The sequence below is a fragment of the Bombus affinis genome, chromosome 6 (assembly GCF_024516045.1).
Source record: "Bombus affinis isolate iyBomAffi1 chromosome 6, iyBomAffi1.2, whole genome shotgun sequence".
NCBI classification, from domain to species: domain Eukaryota; kingdom Metazoa; phylum Arthropoda; class Insecta; order Hymenoptera; family Apidae; genus Bombus; species Bombus affinis.
This window is the reverse complement of record NC_066349.1, coordinates 12,724,328-12,743,465: the sequence shown is the minus strand read 5'-3', so window position 1 is coordinate 12,743,465 and position 19,138 is coordinate 12,724,328. Positions and strand designations below refer to the sequence as shown.

The 19,138-nt window shown below is 31.7% G+C and overlaps 2 protein-coding genes and 2 long non-coding RNA genes across 15 annotated transcripts; 1 reads left to right on the top strand and 3 right to left on the bottom strand.

The window, feature by feature from the left end:
* The first annotated feature begins 256 nt into the window (after positions 1–256).
* Positions 257–14,798, top strand: LOC126917517 (zinc finger protein 271-like). Of its 11 annotated transcripts, none has more exons than XM_050724440.1 (12): positions 257–897; positions 1,652–1,757; positions 2,555–2,950; positions 4,170–4,684; positions 4,764–4,905; positions 4,997–5,329; positions 5,404–5,648; positions 5,880–6,145; positions 8,568–8,789; positions 10,273–10,356; positions 10,441–10,658; positions 11,176–14,798. In XM_050724440.1, the coding sequence occupies exons 2-12, from the start codon at positions 1,707–1,709 to the stop codon at positions 11,647–11,649; spliced, it is 2,946 nt and encodes a 981-aa protein (XP_050580397.1). In that variant the 5' UTR covers positions 257–897; positions 1,652–1,706; the 3' UTR covers positions 11,650–14,798. The 11 variants fall into 11 exon arrangements, with proteins under 11 accessions (XP_050580397.1, XP_050580394.1, XP_050580391.1 ...); XM_050724438.1 differs by having other exon boundaries at positions 259–897; positions 2,555–2,662; positions 2,744–2,950; positions 10,273–10,658; XM_050724437.1 differs by having other exon boundaries at positions 4,173–4,684; positions 10,273–10,658.
* On the bottom strand, positions 442–1,284 carry LOC126917537 (uncharacterized). 2 transcript variants are annotated; one of them, XR_007710981.1, is made up of 2 exons: positions 1,177–1,284; positions 442–1,110 (listed from the first exon to the last, which is right to left on the bottom strand). It is a non-coding gene; the product is annotated as an uncharacterized LOC126917537 (long non-coding RNA). The 2 variants fall into 2 exon arrangements; XR_007710980.1 differs by having other exon boundaries at positions 442–1,131; positions 1,177–1,252.
* On the bottom strand, positions 8,691–9,485 carry LOC126917536 (uncharacterized). Its single transcript, XR_007710979.1, has 2 exons — positions 8,916–9,485; positions 8,691–8,844 (listed from the first exon to the last, which is right to left on the bottom strand). It is a non-coding gene; the product is annotated as an uncharacterized LOC126917536 (long non-coding RNA).
* On the bottom strand, positions 14,703–17,234 carry LOC126917525 (gamma-glutamyl hydrolase A-like). Its single transcript, XM_050724460.1, has 8 exons — positions 16,904–17,234; positions 16,267–16,366; positions 16,141–16,191; positions 15,996–16,070; positions 15,731–15,885; positions 15,552–15,658; positions 15,253–15,481; positions 14,703–15,177 (listed from the first exon to the last, which is right to left on the bottom strand). Exons 1-8 carry the CDS (start codon positions 17,013–17,015, stop codon positions 15,029–15,031), a joined length of 978 nt encoding a protein of 325 aa, XP_050580417.1. The 5' UTR covers positions 17,016–17,234; the 3' UTR covers positions 14,703–15,028.
* Between the last annotated feature and the right edge of the window lie 1,904 nt (positions 17,235–19,138).

The following is a 19,138-nucleotide window of genomic DNA, read 5'->3' as shown; positions in this document are numbered from 1 at the left end:
TATTTTTAATTAATTTCCATCTTCAAAGGAACTACTTTTCTACAATTATAACATTACAATAAAATGTTGCTGTGTTTAAAAAATTATCATTTTTACAATTCTTTTTGTGCAATGAAATTATATAATTTATACAAATTTAATTGTTTGTATCAATTATTTTTTTACAAAAACTAATCTCCTCTTATTGTTAATTGACTTCTAAGAAAACGTAATGCTTCGACCAGAAATCTAGATAAATAAAAATTATTAAATAAAATTATTCACACATTTTAGATTTTGATGTTTCTAATTTGGCGGGTTGTAACACAGGAAGTAATAAAACGGCGCGCGCACCCGGATGCTGCGCGCGCATACTGAATGAACTAACAAAGAGCACTTGACAAATTTCATTTTGTCATATTAACAATTAGGCGGTTTATTTCTAGAAAATTTCATTGGAAATTTGTTTTTCGTTATGGCAAGTTTATTTATCGGGTGATTTTTTCATAGAAATCGATGAAAAACTAATCGACTAAATGATGCACCAAACGCGTAAGTTCCTGCGGGGTGGGCGAGGGACGCCATGACAGTCGTCGTATTTTCTGTTAACCGCGAGCACGTATGCCCTTGCCAGCGTTTTCGTGAAATTGTTGCGCAGGTTGCTGTCTATCTGGATCAAAATTGGCAAGCTCGTTTCCTGAATTTCGCAGACTTTCCTTGGAATATATTGTGGAGGTGGAGGGCGAGGGCGCGTGGCCATTATCAGGGATTTGCTTGTGGGTACCCGTGGCGAGGTGAGACGTCGAGAGGCGGCGAAAGGCGTCCCCCCCTGCGTCGGGACGCGCGTCTCCCTGCATACGAGACGGCCTAGGGCCGACCAAGCGAGATGCCAGAACCGCCGACGGCACCGTACACCACGTGAGTCCACCCTCCGAGCACTCTTGATTATCGCTTCGGCCCTCTTCAACGGTTTCTAGAAATCCCCTTGTCCCCGTATCCCGAGGAACCTCCATCTTGTAGCCTCTTGTCCTCGTTCTACGAGTCACGATAATTGACGCGTCATATGCCTGAGACACCAGAAGATGGTGCCCGTGAACCCTCTGTTAACTGCGAGGGAATCTGCGGCGAGTCCTGGCAAATGTGGAAATATATCTACGTACTTATTCGAGCCGTTTGTACTTACGCCTAACATTATACCATTTCACTCTATCAGCCTTTGTCGCCTTCAAAAGATGGTATTGGATGACTCACCCTTTCCCGCTCACTCGACAAAGAACTCTTAAATATCTGTGAGGTTAAATTAACTACTTTTCTTCTTTTTGTAACGTGTCGATACTTTTTTCACGATATTAACCTATCCATAGGAGCATTATATAATAATAAGTATCCGCCCAATGCTGTCTCGAGTTCATTGTATTTAGAAAGAGTTATTTCTCTTATTGATATTAAACCAATTGATTTCGAGGTTAAATTACAAGGTTTATTTTACTAGTCAGTTCCAATGGTGCAAAGGGCAATATAGATACTTTACTAATTATATATCATATCGTTTTCATAATAATACTGATTCCATTAATTTTATTGACTTTACAAGTAATGAATATATGTTATCAGATTTTGTAGAATATTAGGAATTTAGGCAAGAAATAATTTTAATTAAATTATTTTGCAGGATGAGAAATGAAATATATCAAAAACGTTTAATTAGTATCCTTCAGTGAATAAAGATGAACAGTGAGCAGCATGCATTGCCAGCGACTACGCAGGCACAACAAGAGGTAAGACCATTTTCAACTGATATGGGCTATTTACCAAACCACAAATGCGCAACTGATATATTAAATACTACATTGTGAAAATATTGTGTAATAAATTGAGAAATCCCTGTTCATTGAAATATGTATATGTATTCCCTTTATAAATTCTTCAACAAATACTTACTACTATTTCAATGCATTAATTTTTTTTAGAACTCTGTTATACCTGCTTATTCTTTTTTGCAGTTTTACATAAAATTTATGTTTGGCAGTAGGAAATAAAATTTTTTGTGTATGATGAAATTTTGTATAAAACTTTATACTTCTTTTTTTAAATTTTGCTGCTTGTAGTAAATTTAAATAAAGTAGCTTTTGCTTGAATATTTTGTATTTATCAGCTTGTTCTTTTTGCAATATAGGTATTTATAAAGCATATTCTGTATGTTAAAAGAAATAAATTTTCCCAAATATGTGTATATAGTGTATAGTATTTATAATTTTCATTATAGTATAATTCACATCACACTGTAATATTGGATATAAATGTATAAGCTTTTAACTGTAAAGTATATATTTTGTATAATTTTAGATTTAAGTATAGCTATACTTTAATTTTTGCTCAAATATGAATTTTGTATATAAATATCAATAAAATTCTGGTGATGATTGCACGAATGTATTACAAATTAATTTATAGCTTTTGTAATGCTAGAAAAAGGAATTTGAAAACTAGCGCATTTGTTGATTGGATTTGAGCCTGATGCATGCTGCTGCATGCTCTATCAATGTTGTACAAATGTTTGAATGTATATCGGTAGGATGTAAACGCGGGTCAAAGTGGTCGTCCTTCATACCCAGGTGGTTTGGCTACAACAACCAGTCTTGGCAATGTAGGGAGTACCCCGCATTCATCCGCGGACCTGCGTGTAGGTACAGCCGTAGCGTTAGCCTCCTCGGTAGCTAAATATTGGGTCCTCACCAATCTCTTTCCTGGACCGCTACCTCAGGTCTCAGTCTATCATCATTCCCACCACAACTCCTCACATAGGAGTAGTGGAGGTGGAGAGGCATCTTCCAAAGAGCCAGCCTCTTCATTGAACCAAGAAATGGCGTTGACTTCCAGTTCGCATCATCAGTCAACACCTACACACCATCATCACCAACCTTCAGTTAGCAGTAGCAGTCATCATAGTTCTTTACAACCAAATTCACAGGTTTGTTTACTTAGAGGTATGCGATGATTAGTTATTGAGTGTAGCTTATAAATGACCCAGGTTTAGTATCTGCGTTTGCAGGAATTGTGGTAATATACTGTATTGTATGTAATCTCATATAAGTGTGAGTAGATAACAAAGTTATGTCTTGTAATACATACACATGGAATGCTTGCAGTTTCACATTTATAATTTGAAGTATTGCTTCTATCACAGTTTTTTTTGTTCCCATTTTTTTGTTTATTATGTATAATTGTATGTTAATTGTAATTATATATGTATAATATATATATATAGAGCGTATCTCATTTATCTGGAAACGTGCATATGTCTCAAAAACTGTGGATGATACGAAAAAATTTTTGAAACAAATGTTGTACTATGTGAAGGGGGATATGTCATACCGATATTTATTTTATCTTGCATTAATTTCGAAAAGACCTATAAATGTCACATTTATATTTTTAAATAGATATCATATTTTTTATCCTATATTCTTATAATCAACAACGATAAGTTCTTGAAATGTTACTTATATGTTTCACATAAACCACTATCGAGATATTAATTCTTAAGAAGGATGGAAAGTTGTAGCCTTTTCAATGGTAAACGAGTAGAAAGAAAATTACACACACAATCGGCTCTTTTTAGAGCCACCATGATGTACGAAGTCCGACCGAGCAACCTCCCCGTGGTGTACATTGGATAACGCCAATGCCGGCGGCATATCAAATTTGAAATTTAATATACCGATATTATGTGATTTATGCGAAAAGTACAAGTAAACAGTGTTTTGAAAATTTTTCTATAATGGCTACAACAATATGGAATAAAAAAGATGTTACTATTTAAGACAGTTAAATTATAAACATGACCTTTATAAAGTTTCTCTAAGGCTATTGCACGATAAAATAAATATCAGTATGATATGTCTCCTTTGGCATCGTACAATATTTGTTGCAAACATTTTTTTGTATCATCTATAGTTTTTCAGATATTTAGACATTTCCAGATAAATGGAATACACTGTATATAAATAACTGATACTGTGTTTTTAACTGTCATTTTTTTTTCTAATTTGCAATATGCTAAAAAAACAAAGAGCATAAAATATGTTATTATTAATTTGATGATACTTTCAATTATCTAATTGTTAGAACTATAATTTAGTTATACTGAAAAAGAATGTAGTAATATTTTTTCTTTATATTTTATTTAGCAGATACCAGTTTCTCTACCAGGCCTTAATTTAGACGGGGCACATATACCTGCCAGCGTCAGTCATTTACAAGCAGCACATGCACAAATGCAACAAATGCAGGCAGCACAACAACAACAGCTGCATCAGCAGCAACAGCAGCAGCCCCAACAACAACAACAGCAGCAGCAGCAACAACAATCTCACCATCAGATGCAAAATCATCAAAACGCTCAGAACAGTGGACCAACTGCACATAATCAAAACGCACAGAGAGATGATAACAAGGTGAAAGATGAAAGTGGAAGTTGCACAACTGAACGTTGCAGTGACAATCAAGTTCACTGTCAAGTTCAATGTGACCTCCAATTACAAACATCTCAAGATTTACAACAAAGTCTTATGCAGCAGCAGCAACAACAGCAGCAACAAATTGGTGTAAACATAAGCGGAAATTCATCCAGTGAAGGCGGAAGTCAAAATAATACAGAAAAGCCTGAAAAAGAGAAAGAATTGCGTCAACTAAATATGACGCAGTATGTATACACAGTTTATATATTTATTACGTTCAATAATTTTTGTACTTCAACAAACGGTATTATAATTTTTGTATAGATTCCAAGTGCCAGATTTAAAACCAGGAGGTCATATGATGGATGTAAGAACAGCTGATGGATCAGTCGTGAAAATTAGTGCTGGGAATGAGCAAGATTTAGCAAAAACACTTGGTGTTGAAATGGTGCAAAATATGTACAAGGTGAGAGTTAATATGGCACCTTATAATAGATAATATATATAAAACAATAGTTTTTAACGTATAATTATAAAATTTGTATTACATTCTGCAGGTAAATGTTGAGGATATTAATCAGCTTTTAGCATATCATGAAGTATTTGGAAAACTACAAAGTGAAATAGCAGCTGGTACAACCTTAGTTGGAAGTACAGTTCCTACTCAAACAGTTACCACTATACAAAATGGAACTCCAATTGTACAGCAAGTTCAATTAAATAAGTTTGATATTAAATCAAGCGATGGTGAAGCTACACCAGGACCAAGCGCTTCGCCTGTATCAGTTGGAAGTCATGCATGTGAAATATGTGGAAAAATTTTTCAGTTTCGCTATCAGCTTATCGTTCATCGTAGATATCATACGGAAAGGAAACCTTTTACTTGTCAGGTATATAACGCGTGTTTTCATATTTTATCTTATATTTAATTTTTATTAAATATATATGAATTTCTTGTTTGTAGGTGTGTGGCAAGGCCTTCTTAAATGCAAATGATTTGACACGACATGGAAAGTGTCACCTAGGTGGATCCATGTTTACTTGTACAGTTTGTTTTCATGTATTTGCAAATGCACCCTCTTTGGAACGTCATATGAAACGACACGCTACCGATAAACCGTATAATTGTACCGTATGTGGAAAAAGTTTTGCAAGAAAAGAACATTTGGATAATCATACGCGTTGTCATACTGGGGAAACACCTTACAGGTAAATTCACTTAGCTATTTCACTAAAATTTCAAAAATTGATAAAGATTACTGTAGAAGATATATTAACATTTCTAATTTTTAATTAATGAGTAATTATATTGTGTTTTTAGGATTTTAATAATATTAGTATTATCTTTATAATTATTGTCTCAAATGCATATAAAATTTTAAAATATTTATGTTTAAGTAAAATCACGATTAAAAATAATTCTATTATTTTATATTTTAGGTGCCAGTACTGTTCAAAGACGTTTACTAGGAAGGAACATATGGTAAATCATGTTCGCAAACATACGGGTGAAACACCTCATCGATGTGATATTTGTAAAAAGAGCTTTACGCGCAAAGAACATTTTATGAACCATGTTATGTGGCACACGGGAGAAACTCCTCATCATTGTCAAGCTTGTGGCAAGAAATATACACGTAAAGAACATCTCGCAAATCATATGCGTTCACATACCAATGATACACCGTTTCGCTGTGAAATATGCGGTAAGTACTCTATTTTTCCAATAATTCCTGTGACGTAAAGTATTACACGCATAAAGTATACGAGTACCCGTTATATAAAATCATTAAGATAACATCTAAAGTGAGCCATTTTTTCCATTTCAAGATCACTTTCTTTAACTTTCACTAATTTAAACTTAATGCATTTGTTATGCTAATAATGATAATAAATAACGAATAATAAATAGATATTTATTAAGATATTAAAAGAAAGTAATCTATACAGATAAAATAATAATGTTTAATTATTTAGCATTATTTTTATGTGGTGTATGTAATTGAAATATAATATAAATGGGACGATTCCAGATTATTTAAAAGATTGATATATTAATGATAAAAGATCACATGTGTTGTAGTTGGAATAGAAGTAATGCTTGTACTACAAAAAAACATTTTATGTAACACGTTATAATTGATTGAGTTTACACAATCTACATCTTTTTTATAGTATTTGAGATATTTTGAAGGTAAGTTATATTTTAACTGTCATACATTGATTGACAATAAAATATTTTACATCTGACATACATTTCTTATGATTTTTATTTAGTATTAGTTATTTTTAAAATTAATTACATATCTTTGAATTAGAATTAGGAAAAATAGGAAACTTACATACTACACAAATAGTTTTCAGAACTTATATCTATCCTTAATATTAGCATTAATTTAATTATTCATTTAACCATTCATTTATATATTTCTTATTCGGAAGGAATTATACGATATTTTTTATGAAAAATTATTTAACTCCTTTCATTTTAATACAATATTTTAAATTGCTTTCACATATCTATACATTTAGAAAAAGATATAAAACAACATTAGATTTCACATAATGTAGCACTTTATTAAAAATATATTTTATTCGGTGTTTTCAAAACTAAGTAAATTAATAATATTACTTCAATTTAAAAAATTTAGTATGAATGTTTTTTATAAATATATTAAATACAATAAAGAAATATTTGAAGATTAGAAGATATGAAATAAAATTCGTGAGAATTGATCGTGCATTGTGTCTAGCTATCTCCTGTCACAGGTTGTGTGCATTCCTTTGCAGAAACGTTTTTCTAACCTTCGAATTATCAGTGAGTTCGACCATCGTATATTATTTTTTTTTTTTTTTTTTTTTTTGTAGCATTGCTATCAGTAACGGGTCACTTACCGTCGTTTTATGCATCTACACTTTACCACATTCTTCGATGTCACGACTTATTTCGTAACTCTAAGCGGTTGGTATACATATTGCGAGCACGTTTCTTTGTCTATAGGTCGCAACAATATTTATTCGAAATATTCGAGTATAATGCGTTTATCTATTTAATTTCAATTTTATTTATTTTAATTTTATTCATATTATTTAATCCAATTGATTTATTTTAATAATTAGTAATTTAAACAAAATTAATTTCTATTTTTAAAGTATATACAAATCCAAATATTAAGATGTGGCTTTTAAAAATTTGAAGTTCATGCCTATTATTTACTTTATTTACATGTATATTTTGCTTTTTTAATACATTTTTATAAATTAGTCCAGAATGTTACTGTCTATAATCACGTTTTGCATTTAAATTATAATGATTTGAATAGCATTAAAAATTTCTTATTTAATAATTAATCATTTTTATTTAAAAAGTAGAATAAAAATTCGTTTTTGAAATGTGGGAATAGTAATTTTGCAGTGCCCCACGTGTATTTAACTATTTTGTAGAATAATATTAATTATGAATAAGGGCATGAAATTTAATGTTAAATCTATATCTTACAAGGACGATATTTTTTTTATTTGATTACAAAAATTTCATTTACACGACTGCTACGAAGGTATTTATAGATATTGTGGGTATTACCTTTACAGTTCGTGTTACTTCGATATTCATACCCATATTCCCATACCTATACATATACAATATTCATACCAATATTGACACGAATATATTTTGTTACCAAAAAATTTAAATACGCCTGGTTTATTCCGTAAATTGATAAAATTAATACACGCGTATTGAAATGTATAAGAAATAAGTATCTCTAATGGGAAATTTTTAAAAATATGATAGTACTGCAGTTTATCATCATCTCTTTGATGATAGATGTCTCACAAATTAATTTTTACTTTGAGCCTTTAATCAATAATCTCAAAATATATGAAAAAATTAAGCTGTTACTTTGGTTCTTTACCATGAGAAATCAAATAACATAAATTATCCAAAACATTTTGATGGTCCAAATCAGCATCTCATAACCCAATTTAATCATCTTGGAATCGTCCCATAATGTGTTATACATGACATGTCAATGGCAGTTTAATTACAGATTCGATTGATACTACAGTATAATCAAAGCATTGGTCTTTTGTTTTTCTTTTTTTGGTTGTTTACCGCTGCGAATACAGGTAAGTCGTTTACAAGAAAGGAGCACTTCACGAACCACATAATGTGGCACACGGGTGAGACGCCGCACCGCTGTGATTTCTGCTCGAAGACATTCACGCGAAAGGAGCATCTTTTGAACCACGTTCGCCAGCACACGGGTGAGTCTCCACATCGATGCGGCTTCTGCTCCAAATCGTTCACCAGAAAGGAACACCTTGTTAACCACATCCGCCAACACACAGGTGAGAGCGGTTGGCAGATATCCACTTCACAAACAACCAATTGTGATATTTGTCTCTAAGAGTAGTAGTTTTATATGTGAATAGAGAAATCATATTTAGTTAAGAAATACGAATCTAGGTACTTACTATATCACTGAGTCACCACATTCATGTAACGTATTATGTAACACGCATTACATACACCAAGAAATTGTTCACATCTTTGTCCAAATCTGAATCGATCCATTGTTTCATCACTCACATAAAAATGATCATTTAAGTGCATATTGTTTTCAAACACGCGTACACACACATCATTCGGTTTTGCTTCTACCCAATGTTTAACTATGATTTGCATACTTGCATGTGGAAAAAGATAAATGTATAGGTGTACATATCTTCACTTCTTTTTTAATTTTGTTTTTATTTCTTTTTCTTTTTGTTACCTTTTGTTCAGCCTTTTTTTTGCTCTTTTTTTAATTAATAGTATACTGTTTATGATGATATACCGAGGGATAATGCGTTCGCCATTCGTGCATAACAGTTCACATTATGCCCAACTAGCAATTAGTTTAACTGATCACAATTACCCCATTTCATCATCAGATCCTATAGAGACATTTACTGTTCTGCCTAATACACCGCTCTCATATATGCTTCTTATTAACTATTTCAGAGCCTTTTCGCTAAATGAAACGTTCTCATAATGCCTCTGTATTGTAGAAACGTTTTCTTATTCGACTTATTATCGCTCCCTTTTTTTGTTCGAGATATGTACATAATTCCATTCTCATTTTCATTTCATTTCATTTCATTTCATTTCATAGCAAAATTCGTTAATGAGATTTCGTTTAATGTAGAGAAGATTCATAGTTATAGAATAGTGATTTTTACTTTTCTTTCCTTTTCTTTCTGTTGTTTCTTTTGATGATAATGATATATATATATATATATATATATAACATTTTCATTGAATATTTATCATTGTCTGGATCTGATTTTTCATCGATGTAACGTAAGGAAATGGCAAGATCAGAAATTGATTTCATAGATATAAGAATGACTAGCATTGATAATATAAATATTATCAAAACGTAATGCAAAAACTGAATGAAGCTCTCACAAACATTTAAATCTCGGTATGAAAACAGTATATTCAGTAAATCAGTCATTTATATACAGTGTCCGTCCTAAACTCTTTCCTCTAAATGATATCAACATTTTCTACGAATTAAATATAACAAAAAAAATACGATATTAAAATACAGATAAATATTTTATTAAGAAGTAATAAAAAGATACAGAATAACAACAAAATAAACGTGAGAGATTTAAGACTTGATTACCGTGGTATGTAAAATATCAATATGTACTTTTAGTGTATATCCCCGTACGTTGCATCAAAGAAAATCTGTCGAAACTAAAGTCAAATCGTGTAATGACGATTTAATGATGATTGATTGGGGAAATAAAATTCGCGATATCGTTGATTAATGTTGCGCAGGAGAGACGCCCTTCCGCTGTCAGTACTGTCCGAAAGCATTTACGCGGAAGGATCATCTGGTGAACCATGTCAGACAACACACGGGTGAGTCACCGCACAAGTGCCAGTATTGCACCAAATCCTTCACGAGGAAGGAACATTTGACAAATCACGTGCGTCAACACACAGGCGAATCGCCACACCGATGCCACTTCTGCTCCAAGTCATTTACTCGTAAGGAGCATTTGACGAATCATGTGCGAATCCACACTGGTGAATCACCTCATAGGTGTGAATTCTGTCAGAGAACGTTCACCAGGAAAGAACATCTAAATAATCATCTCCGTCAGCATACCGGAGATTCATCGCACTGCTGCAACGTGTGCTCGAAACCATTTACAAGAAAGGTAAATTCAAGTTATGAATATATTTATTTCAGATGAAAGACATATAATAGAATCATAGAATGGATTTTTTGTATAATTGTTAAGCTGCTCCTCATTGAAGCAACAATGATAAAGTTTTATTGCCTATTTTATCTACGTCGAAGCATATAATCATAAAAACATTTGGATTTTGTTTCCGTATCAAATTTACACCTGTTCTTAACAAATGCGTTGTAGAACAGTTGACAAACTGTACACACTGAAAGGGTATTTGTCATGATGTCTCTTACTTTTGTTTGATCTTTGCTGCTTTGATCGAAAATAGTTAATGAGTAGCTCTTTTTGTTACTATAATTCGTCAGAAACATGAAAAAACAATTGAGCAACAATCAACAACTTCTTCAAAAGACATCGACTAAAAATGCCTTCGTTGTTGTTAGTAAGGACACAGCTTAACAATTGATTTTTTGATTAAGTTTTTTAATTATCGATAATATAAAAAAATTCTAATGAAAATATCCTCAATTTTCTGTTACAGGAACATCTCGTAAATCATATGCGATGTCATACTGGTGAACGTCCATTTGTATGCACAGAATGTGGCAAAAGCTTCCCCTTAAAGGGTAATCTACTTTTCCACATGCGTTCGCACAATAAAGGCAGCAACGCCGAGAGACCGTACCGTTGCGATCTTTGTCCAAAAGACTTTATGTGCAAAGGACATTTAGTGTCTCATAGACGATCACATTCGGACGAGCGACCACATAGCTGTCCAGATTGCGGGAAAACTTTCGTTGAAAAGGGCAATATGCTGAGACATTTGAGAAAGCACGCAGCGGAAGGTCCGCCAACACAAGTCAGCACGCCCTCTGCAATTCCTCAATCCGGTGTTCTGCCCATTCCGGCGGCAGCAGTTCTGGTCGGCCATCCTTTGGCACCCCCTGCACCACCCGTAGTCCCACAACACACCGTAGTTGTGCCTACTCCTCCGGGTGTACTGACCTCCTACTAAACCAAATGAAGAGAGCAAACATGTGAAGGAAAAACAGAAAAGCATTTTTTCATAAGGAGAAGAAAAAGTGAGTGTATACATGATGAATGTTGTGTTTGTTGACCAATGAAAGTGCGCCGTTAAGTTGCTTTCCTTCTTTTTTCTTGTTCGTCTGCTCTTTTCTCCGAAGAGGAAGAAGAAAAAGACTGTTGAAACTTGAAAGTTTCTACAGGCATAGAAGTGGGTTAATTGATAAAGTGTTGTTATGGAAAGATCGTTGTGAATTGTCGTGACTGCAGCGCCCTATTGTTCATATTTCGAACCTGTCCTCGTCGTATACGTAAGCTACGTGTAGAAAAAACGAGAAGGCTTTGTAATATGAACTTCATCAATTTTGAACAATTAATCGTGCTGCTATGATCGATAGCAGCGTATTATCCAAAGTTTGAATTACTTTGTTTCCGTCTATTTTCTTCTCCTTTTCTTTTTCTTCTCTTCTTTTTTATATGATAACTTTTAATAGATCGTTTATCAAGGGGAAAAATATTTGATATGTGTTATGGAGTTAAAAATATAAAATCGATAATAATCGCGAACCCTGCGATTCGACGATGGGCACACATAACTTCGCTATTAATTCGATTACGATTAGAAAGTAATTGCGGTAACAATATGACGCTGTATTAGTTTTATGCAATAATTTCGTATAAAAAAAAGAGTAACGAAATTAATGTATTTGCTAATTAAAAAGAACAAAATTTAGCGTGATATAATGTAATGTACGTACGACATACCTCTGAAATAATGCTGTAACCATAATTTAAAAAATTTATCGAGTAGTTTGCTTGGAGTACAAAATGAAATTATTGTAATTTGAATTATATTCGGTTTTTATCATTTTTGTCACAATTTTATCAAATTGCTCTGTTTGAGCTGAAATAAGAAAAAAGAAATGGTTATTCAAGATGATCATAAAATGTAGTAGCAATTATATTTGCGTCCGTCACATTGTTCAGCGCCACAAAATTTTTTACATTAATTATCGCTATTATTCATACAATAAATGAATTAAGAACATTTCATCGATTTGTTTCACAAAATTATACTTTCTTTTTTTCTGTTTCTTTCTTTAGAAAAAAACATAAGTTCGCTTTCTATATATAATTGGCTTAGAGATAAAAAAAAGAATTCTATATAAAATCTAATATAGTAAGAATAAATATACATTTTATTACTTGCGTAAAAAAATTCTGCATAAACGTGACTGAGAAAGATACTATATATTATAATAATGAATCATTTTCGACTTACTTAGATAATTACGTTTATTTTAATTGGCGTGTAGTTTACTTTAACGAGTTTACTTTACCTGCGAGGAATTATATTTCAAAGAAATATTTAAAAAAAGGATTTATGTTCTTTAATACGGACCCGAATGTCGAATTAAAAGCGTCGCGTTAGTTGTCCGTTTTAGTTGTAGTCATTGTTTTCTTCTCCTTTTAACTTTTCTTTTTGTTTAATCGTAATTATCATAATGGAGTGCAATATAGTTTTGCCGATTTCACTTAAGCGTTTATCCGCAGCGAAATAAACTGTTACTACACCAGATTTTAAATAATGAAAAAGCTAAGGAAGCGAAAAAAGATAAAAAGTGAACAGACGATAGCAATTCAACACTTTTTTTTATTTGTAGTATATAGGGACGATACTGAATTATTTTGATTTTTAAAATTAATTTTAAATGATTAACGCTATTTACGTTTCATCTAGTTTGAAAAGGAAAAATATTATTAACTCTAGCGATCTTGTAAGGCCATGTATTTCGTATTTACGATTAAGGGTAAAAGATAAAAGTATCGTAAGCTTGGTTCTGCGACAACATTGTTTAGTGTTATAAGTTACCTAGATATATATCACATATTTAAAAGAGTATTCAAAATAACAATATGTATGATCAGTTTGTAAAACGTAAAACGCAGAAAAAGAATTCACAATTGCATGTTAACGATTGCTGCAGTACCAGGTTTACTTTAATTATGTATAATATTATAATAATAACAACTATTGAATATAGACACGAGAAAGATGATAAATTTATTAACGCGCGTGCATGCGTCACGTGGAGTGTACGACAATGTTCATCACTCCGTAGAAGTCTAGATTAATATATTACGATAAATATATCTAAGTATATCCAAACAGTTAGATATCTCGTACTATTTAAAGAAAAAAGAAAGAAAAAAAAATAATAAGGGGAAAATTAATAAATGCCGCAGGTTCACTTTATGAGTGACACACGAAATGTATGTTACATATGGAGCGTAAAATTCTCACATTATATTCGCGTAGAAAAAGAAAAAGAGATATATAGAGAAATGGAAATAAGAAGGAAACATGCAAAGATACATCTAGAAAGGAAAGACAAATATATATGTATAATATATATTGCTGATGCTTATATACATTATGTATATATATATTGTACACGACACGAAAATAGAAAAAGGAAGAAAACTATGATGCCGTACCGGAGTCACTTGATACAAATAATATTTCCGACGATATTACGCAATATATTCGTGGCATCGCTCCTTGTAATTTGCTAAAAAATCTAACAAGGAATAAATAGAAATAATGTTTATATGAATTATTATTATTATCTTATTATATTATTATTATTATTATTATTATTATTATTATTATTATTATTATTATTATTATTATTGATAATATTATACGTTACAAGAATAAAATTAAGAGTTGATTCATGCTTTTAAGAGATTTAGTTTCATGCTTGTTTTAAAAAATAGCAAGCAAGTATCAGATCCAACCAATTCCCTTTAAATCGAAGCGACTTTACAAAGATATCAAGTAGAAAACAGTAAAATGCTAGATGTTACTTTACTTTCTCAATAAGAGTCGTAACCAGTCAGTTTTGTGGATAATTTTTAATAAAATTTCTAACTACATGATCTTATCTTTTTCGGCAATAACAGTCGTTTAAATGAGAACGCTTCGGTTCGAAGTGAAATACGATGGTGAAGGAAAGAATTCAAAATATGGTTTACTTTAGATAGAAGGAAATATGTATAGAACTTTATTATGCACCATTGTAATATTATGTATCCCAGTTGTGACACAATATACACTGGTGTTATGTTAAATGTGAACACTATGTGTCCTGTTTTACATATAATAATTTCCCATGCTTTAATTCTATTTTGAATAAAATTTTCAGCATAAATTAAAGATTTAGTGATAATAGAATCGGTCTGCGATAAATTTACATTCATTTAAAAAAATTTACCATTCCTTTTAATATCTATAGAATATATAACAAAATAATAATTAGTAACAATATACAATAAAATTATCAGACCGAGAACTAACTAAACAAATATCAATAGATCATTACTGTATCTGCTGAATCAAATATGTAAGATTGCATGAATATAGAGTTACCCAATGCAGTGTAAGTTGGTGAGTAGTTATAAATCAACGTCTGAGCTTCTTCCTTACTGTTTTCAAATTTATGACGATTCTTACGCGCTGCACACAAAATAATTTTAGTTCGTATTGATTTCAGATATAAGATATAAAAATCTTCAAAAAAGACAAATGTACCTTCGTTAACAAAAAAATTAGCAAAATATTGTGAGATTTCAATAGCATTTTTTCCATGTGGAATTTTTTTCCCGATTATCCATTCGTATAAATTTTTCTCTGGATGAAATTGCAAGCCATAAAAAGGATAAGTGATGTGTTCCAACGAAGAAATGAATTCAAAACCGTCTAAATCATGATTCAAAGACAATATTCGAAATTTATTGCTTATACCAGCACGTTGTAAACCCTGCAAATCTGTTAATAAGTATCATGATCTTCAGACATATATTATTGTAAAACAAATGAATATATCTTACCCTTTTCGTAACACAATATTGGTGCTGGTTTGATGTCACTTTCTTAGTTCTCAATATGTCTTCAACATTATCTGAAATGTTAGAAAACATCCTACTTCTTCTGTAACCTAAAATATATAAAGAAAATTAGATTTTTGTTTTAAGAAACTGGTTAAAAAGGTAACATTTGAATGATGAACCTGGTGTAAATTCCAACTCGAGTGGTAGACTCTGTGCATTGCAGTGTGCCCTGTGAAGGACACGTTCAGCGACAACATATGTTAACAACTCAAATCCTAAACATATTCCAAGTATTGGAAAATAATCTCCATTGTTATTCATTCTTTTTGCAATTCTGTAAACGAATTCAAAACAATTAAGAAGATTTTTCATACCATGATTAAGCAAAAGCAATACTCCTATATTGTTTTGAGTGATAAAACTATTTTTATATAATTTTATTACTTGTAAATCTTATATCCTGCATCTGCATACCCCTTATTACTAGTGAAAGACGCAGATCCACCAGGCCATAGAACTCTATAGGAAATAATATAATACATATATTATAATTTATATATTTGTCTATTTTTTCAGTCTTTCATCTTACCCATTTATTTTAGATAAAATATCTTCATAATAGCATTCACCCCTTCCAATCCTAAAAAAGAGTGGTATTACATATATATTACAGTGATAATTCAATCTATTATTTATTATAACGTTACAAACTTACCAAAGTGGAACCACTCTGGCGCCAGCTCCTTCAATAAATTTTACATAGGAGGCAGCAATATAACTTTTATTGCTTGAAAACTTCTCTTGTGCTAAAATACCTTTTAAACATAAGATTGAATAAAATATAAGAGAAACAATTTAGTTAACCAACGCACTGAATAATATATTTTCATATAATCGCAATAAACAAATATTGTTTGAATAACAAATAAAATTCGCGCTTTGTCTATGTTACTAGACGAATCAGACTAATTTTAAAAACAGAATATTTGCAATTTTTCTTACTAACTCGCGGAAAAGAAAAAATTAGCAAAACGTGTAACGTGAATTTTTCCTACAAACGCTTCATATAACATTCTAACTTTTTATATTCACTTGTAGATTATATTATAACAGTTTGATGGAAAAATTGAAATCGCTCTGATTACCATCGAGTATTATCTTCCATCATCGATCCACCATCGATCTATGTGTCATGTATTACTTGAATATTAATTATTAATTAAACAAACAAACAAGCAAACAAATTTTTTATATGATTTCTAAAGCATTAAAAAAGAAGGAAAGTTAGCATAATTGATACTTTGACATATACGTGTATATGTATATACATATATGCATAGATCAATACTTGCCAATTATTGGTCTGTTGTTTACTGTAGAACTTTCATCAGACTGCCCTAGAACTGTCGTAGATTGTAAAATAGTAAGTGCAAAATTAATAAACGGTACCAACAATATCAACATTATAAAGTGTAGATATTTCTGAATTTCTGAAAACGCAGAAATCGATGCTCAGTTTATTAATGCGTTTCCCGTTGTAGCATGTCACGTAAAATAAAAAAGGTAGCTTGAACCAAAAGAAAAAAAATTAAGGTAACAAAAAAACAAGAGAATTTATTTCTTGTACTCTGAGTTTACATTGACTGCGAATTGGTTCTAAGCTCCAGTCGTGACTTTCCAAGACTGAAGCTCTTACAATTTTGCTTTCGGTGGAATCTGTTTCTTCTTTGTTTGTCATCCCTCAATATCCCCACTACCCTGCAGGCGTACGTGACCGTTGCCACGCTTTTAGAACATTCGGTGGAAGGACCGTTAGGATATAGATGACTCGCACTTCGGCGATATACATTGTCGCCAAGACCGCCACATCTTTATCTCTATCATCAGTCCATCGGATTTGAAGTATGCCGGTCGTGACAAGCTCCACGCTATATAAATAACTATCCTCTCATATATGTAATCATAGAATATTTGTGTATATGATAAACCATGGTATACATTACAAATTATATAAGATAAGGAATTATATAAAATATTAGGTCATCCTATAAGTTCGTGCCGACTTTTATGTATACATTTCACGTGTCGATTTATAAACATACGGTGATAAGGGGCCATGCACTTGAAAAGTGGGAAGAAGTTGTACAACGAGAGGGAGATTACATTTTTTCATGAAACTGAAATGTATGTAAACAATCTTAACATATATAACCGCTCGAAAAACGACACGAACTTATGGGATGACCTAATATATGCAAGAAGTCTTTTAGGGTTATCGTTCATTACGAAAAGCGGATTTTCCTAACCCTACACTCGTGTAACCATTGGTGGAGAACGGCCAATACTCATCAATATGTTCTCCTCCTAGATCTCAGTTTGTTAATCGATCAGTCAACATTTAACCTTGTTATCTCTAAAATTCAAATAGAAAGCATCTCAGAGCGTTTTGTGTAAAGTTGTCATAAAAGCAAAAGTAAAGCATATCAAATTTGACAATAATTTTGTACTCCGTACATGGTGTTATTCTGTGATAAATATTTACCCTAAAAATTTCACGACTTAAAAAAAAAATATAACGGACATAGAAGAAGACTGTTCAGTATGCGATGAACAAGAAACTTCAGCAACTGAAAACGGCATGGAAACACGTGAAAAGCTATTTACAACCGAATCAGAGTTGAATATTATTTATAAATAAGCGTTCACGTCCAGGGCAAAAAGGAAAAAATATTATCGTTGACAGCAAAGAGTAAAACTAATGTAGAGAACCAACGTATCGAAACTGGGCCCAATGGGACAGTTTGGAAAGAAATAGATGAGAGTCCCAAACTTGCCAGGACATCAGTTTATAATATTTTTAGGGATATGCTAAACGGCATATAATGAAAGGACAAGTAAAGACAGCATTTAGCAAATACGGCAAATAGATGCATTTATTGCTCTGCTATATGCCCGAGGTGCATATCAGGCAAAGAATTTAGATGTTCCATATTTGTGGAATAAAATTTGGAGACCTACATTTTTTTCAAAAACAACGAGCAGGAATGACTTTGCTGAAATTATGAGGTTTATACGATTTGATAAGAAGAGCGAAAGAAGCCATTTATGAACCAATAAATTTGCAATGGTATCTACAGCATGGATTAGGTTTTTATAGAGAATTCACAAAATTGTTATAAACCTGATGCATACATTACTTTTATATAAAGAATCGCGGGAAGAAAGCCATGCAATAAAACTATCAACAAGTTTAGATTACTTACTACAAAAAACTTGTCAAGTTAAAAGTTGTAAAGGTTACAAAATTACGAAAATTTATTTAAGATGCGGGAAATATGTATTGGAAATATGATAATAAGATAATTTGTAAAAAATGCAGCGAAGTTGAATAAGATATATCTCTATATAAATAAAAGTGTAATTTTATTTAAGTCTATAATTGAAATTAAACGAATGTAAATTTAGACGAAATTACATGATAGTTCATCATTTTATATACATTTAGTCATAAATTAACCATTATCTAAGTTAAATCATAAAAACTATTACATCTTTAATCACCGGTCATTTTAACCGCACACGGTAGG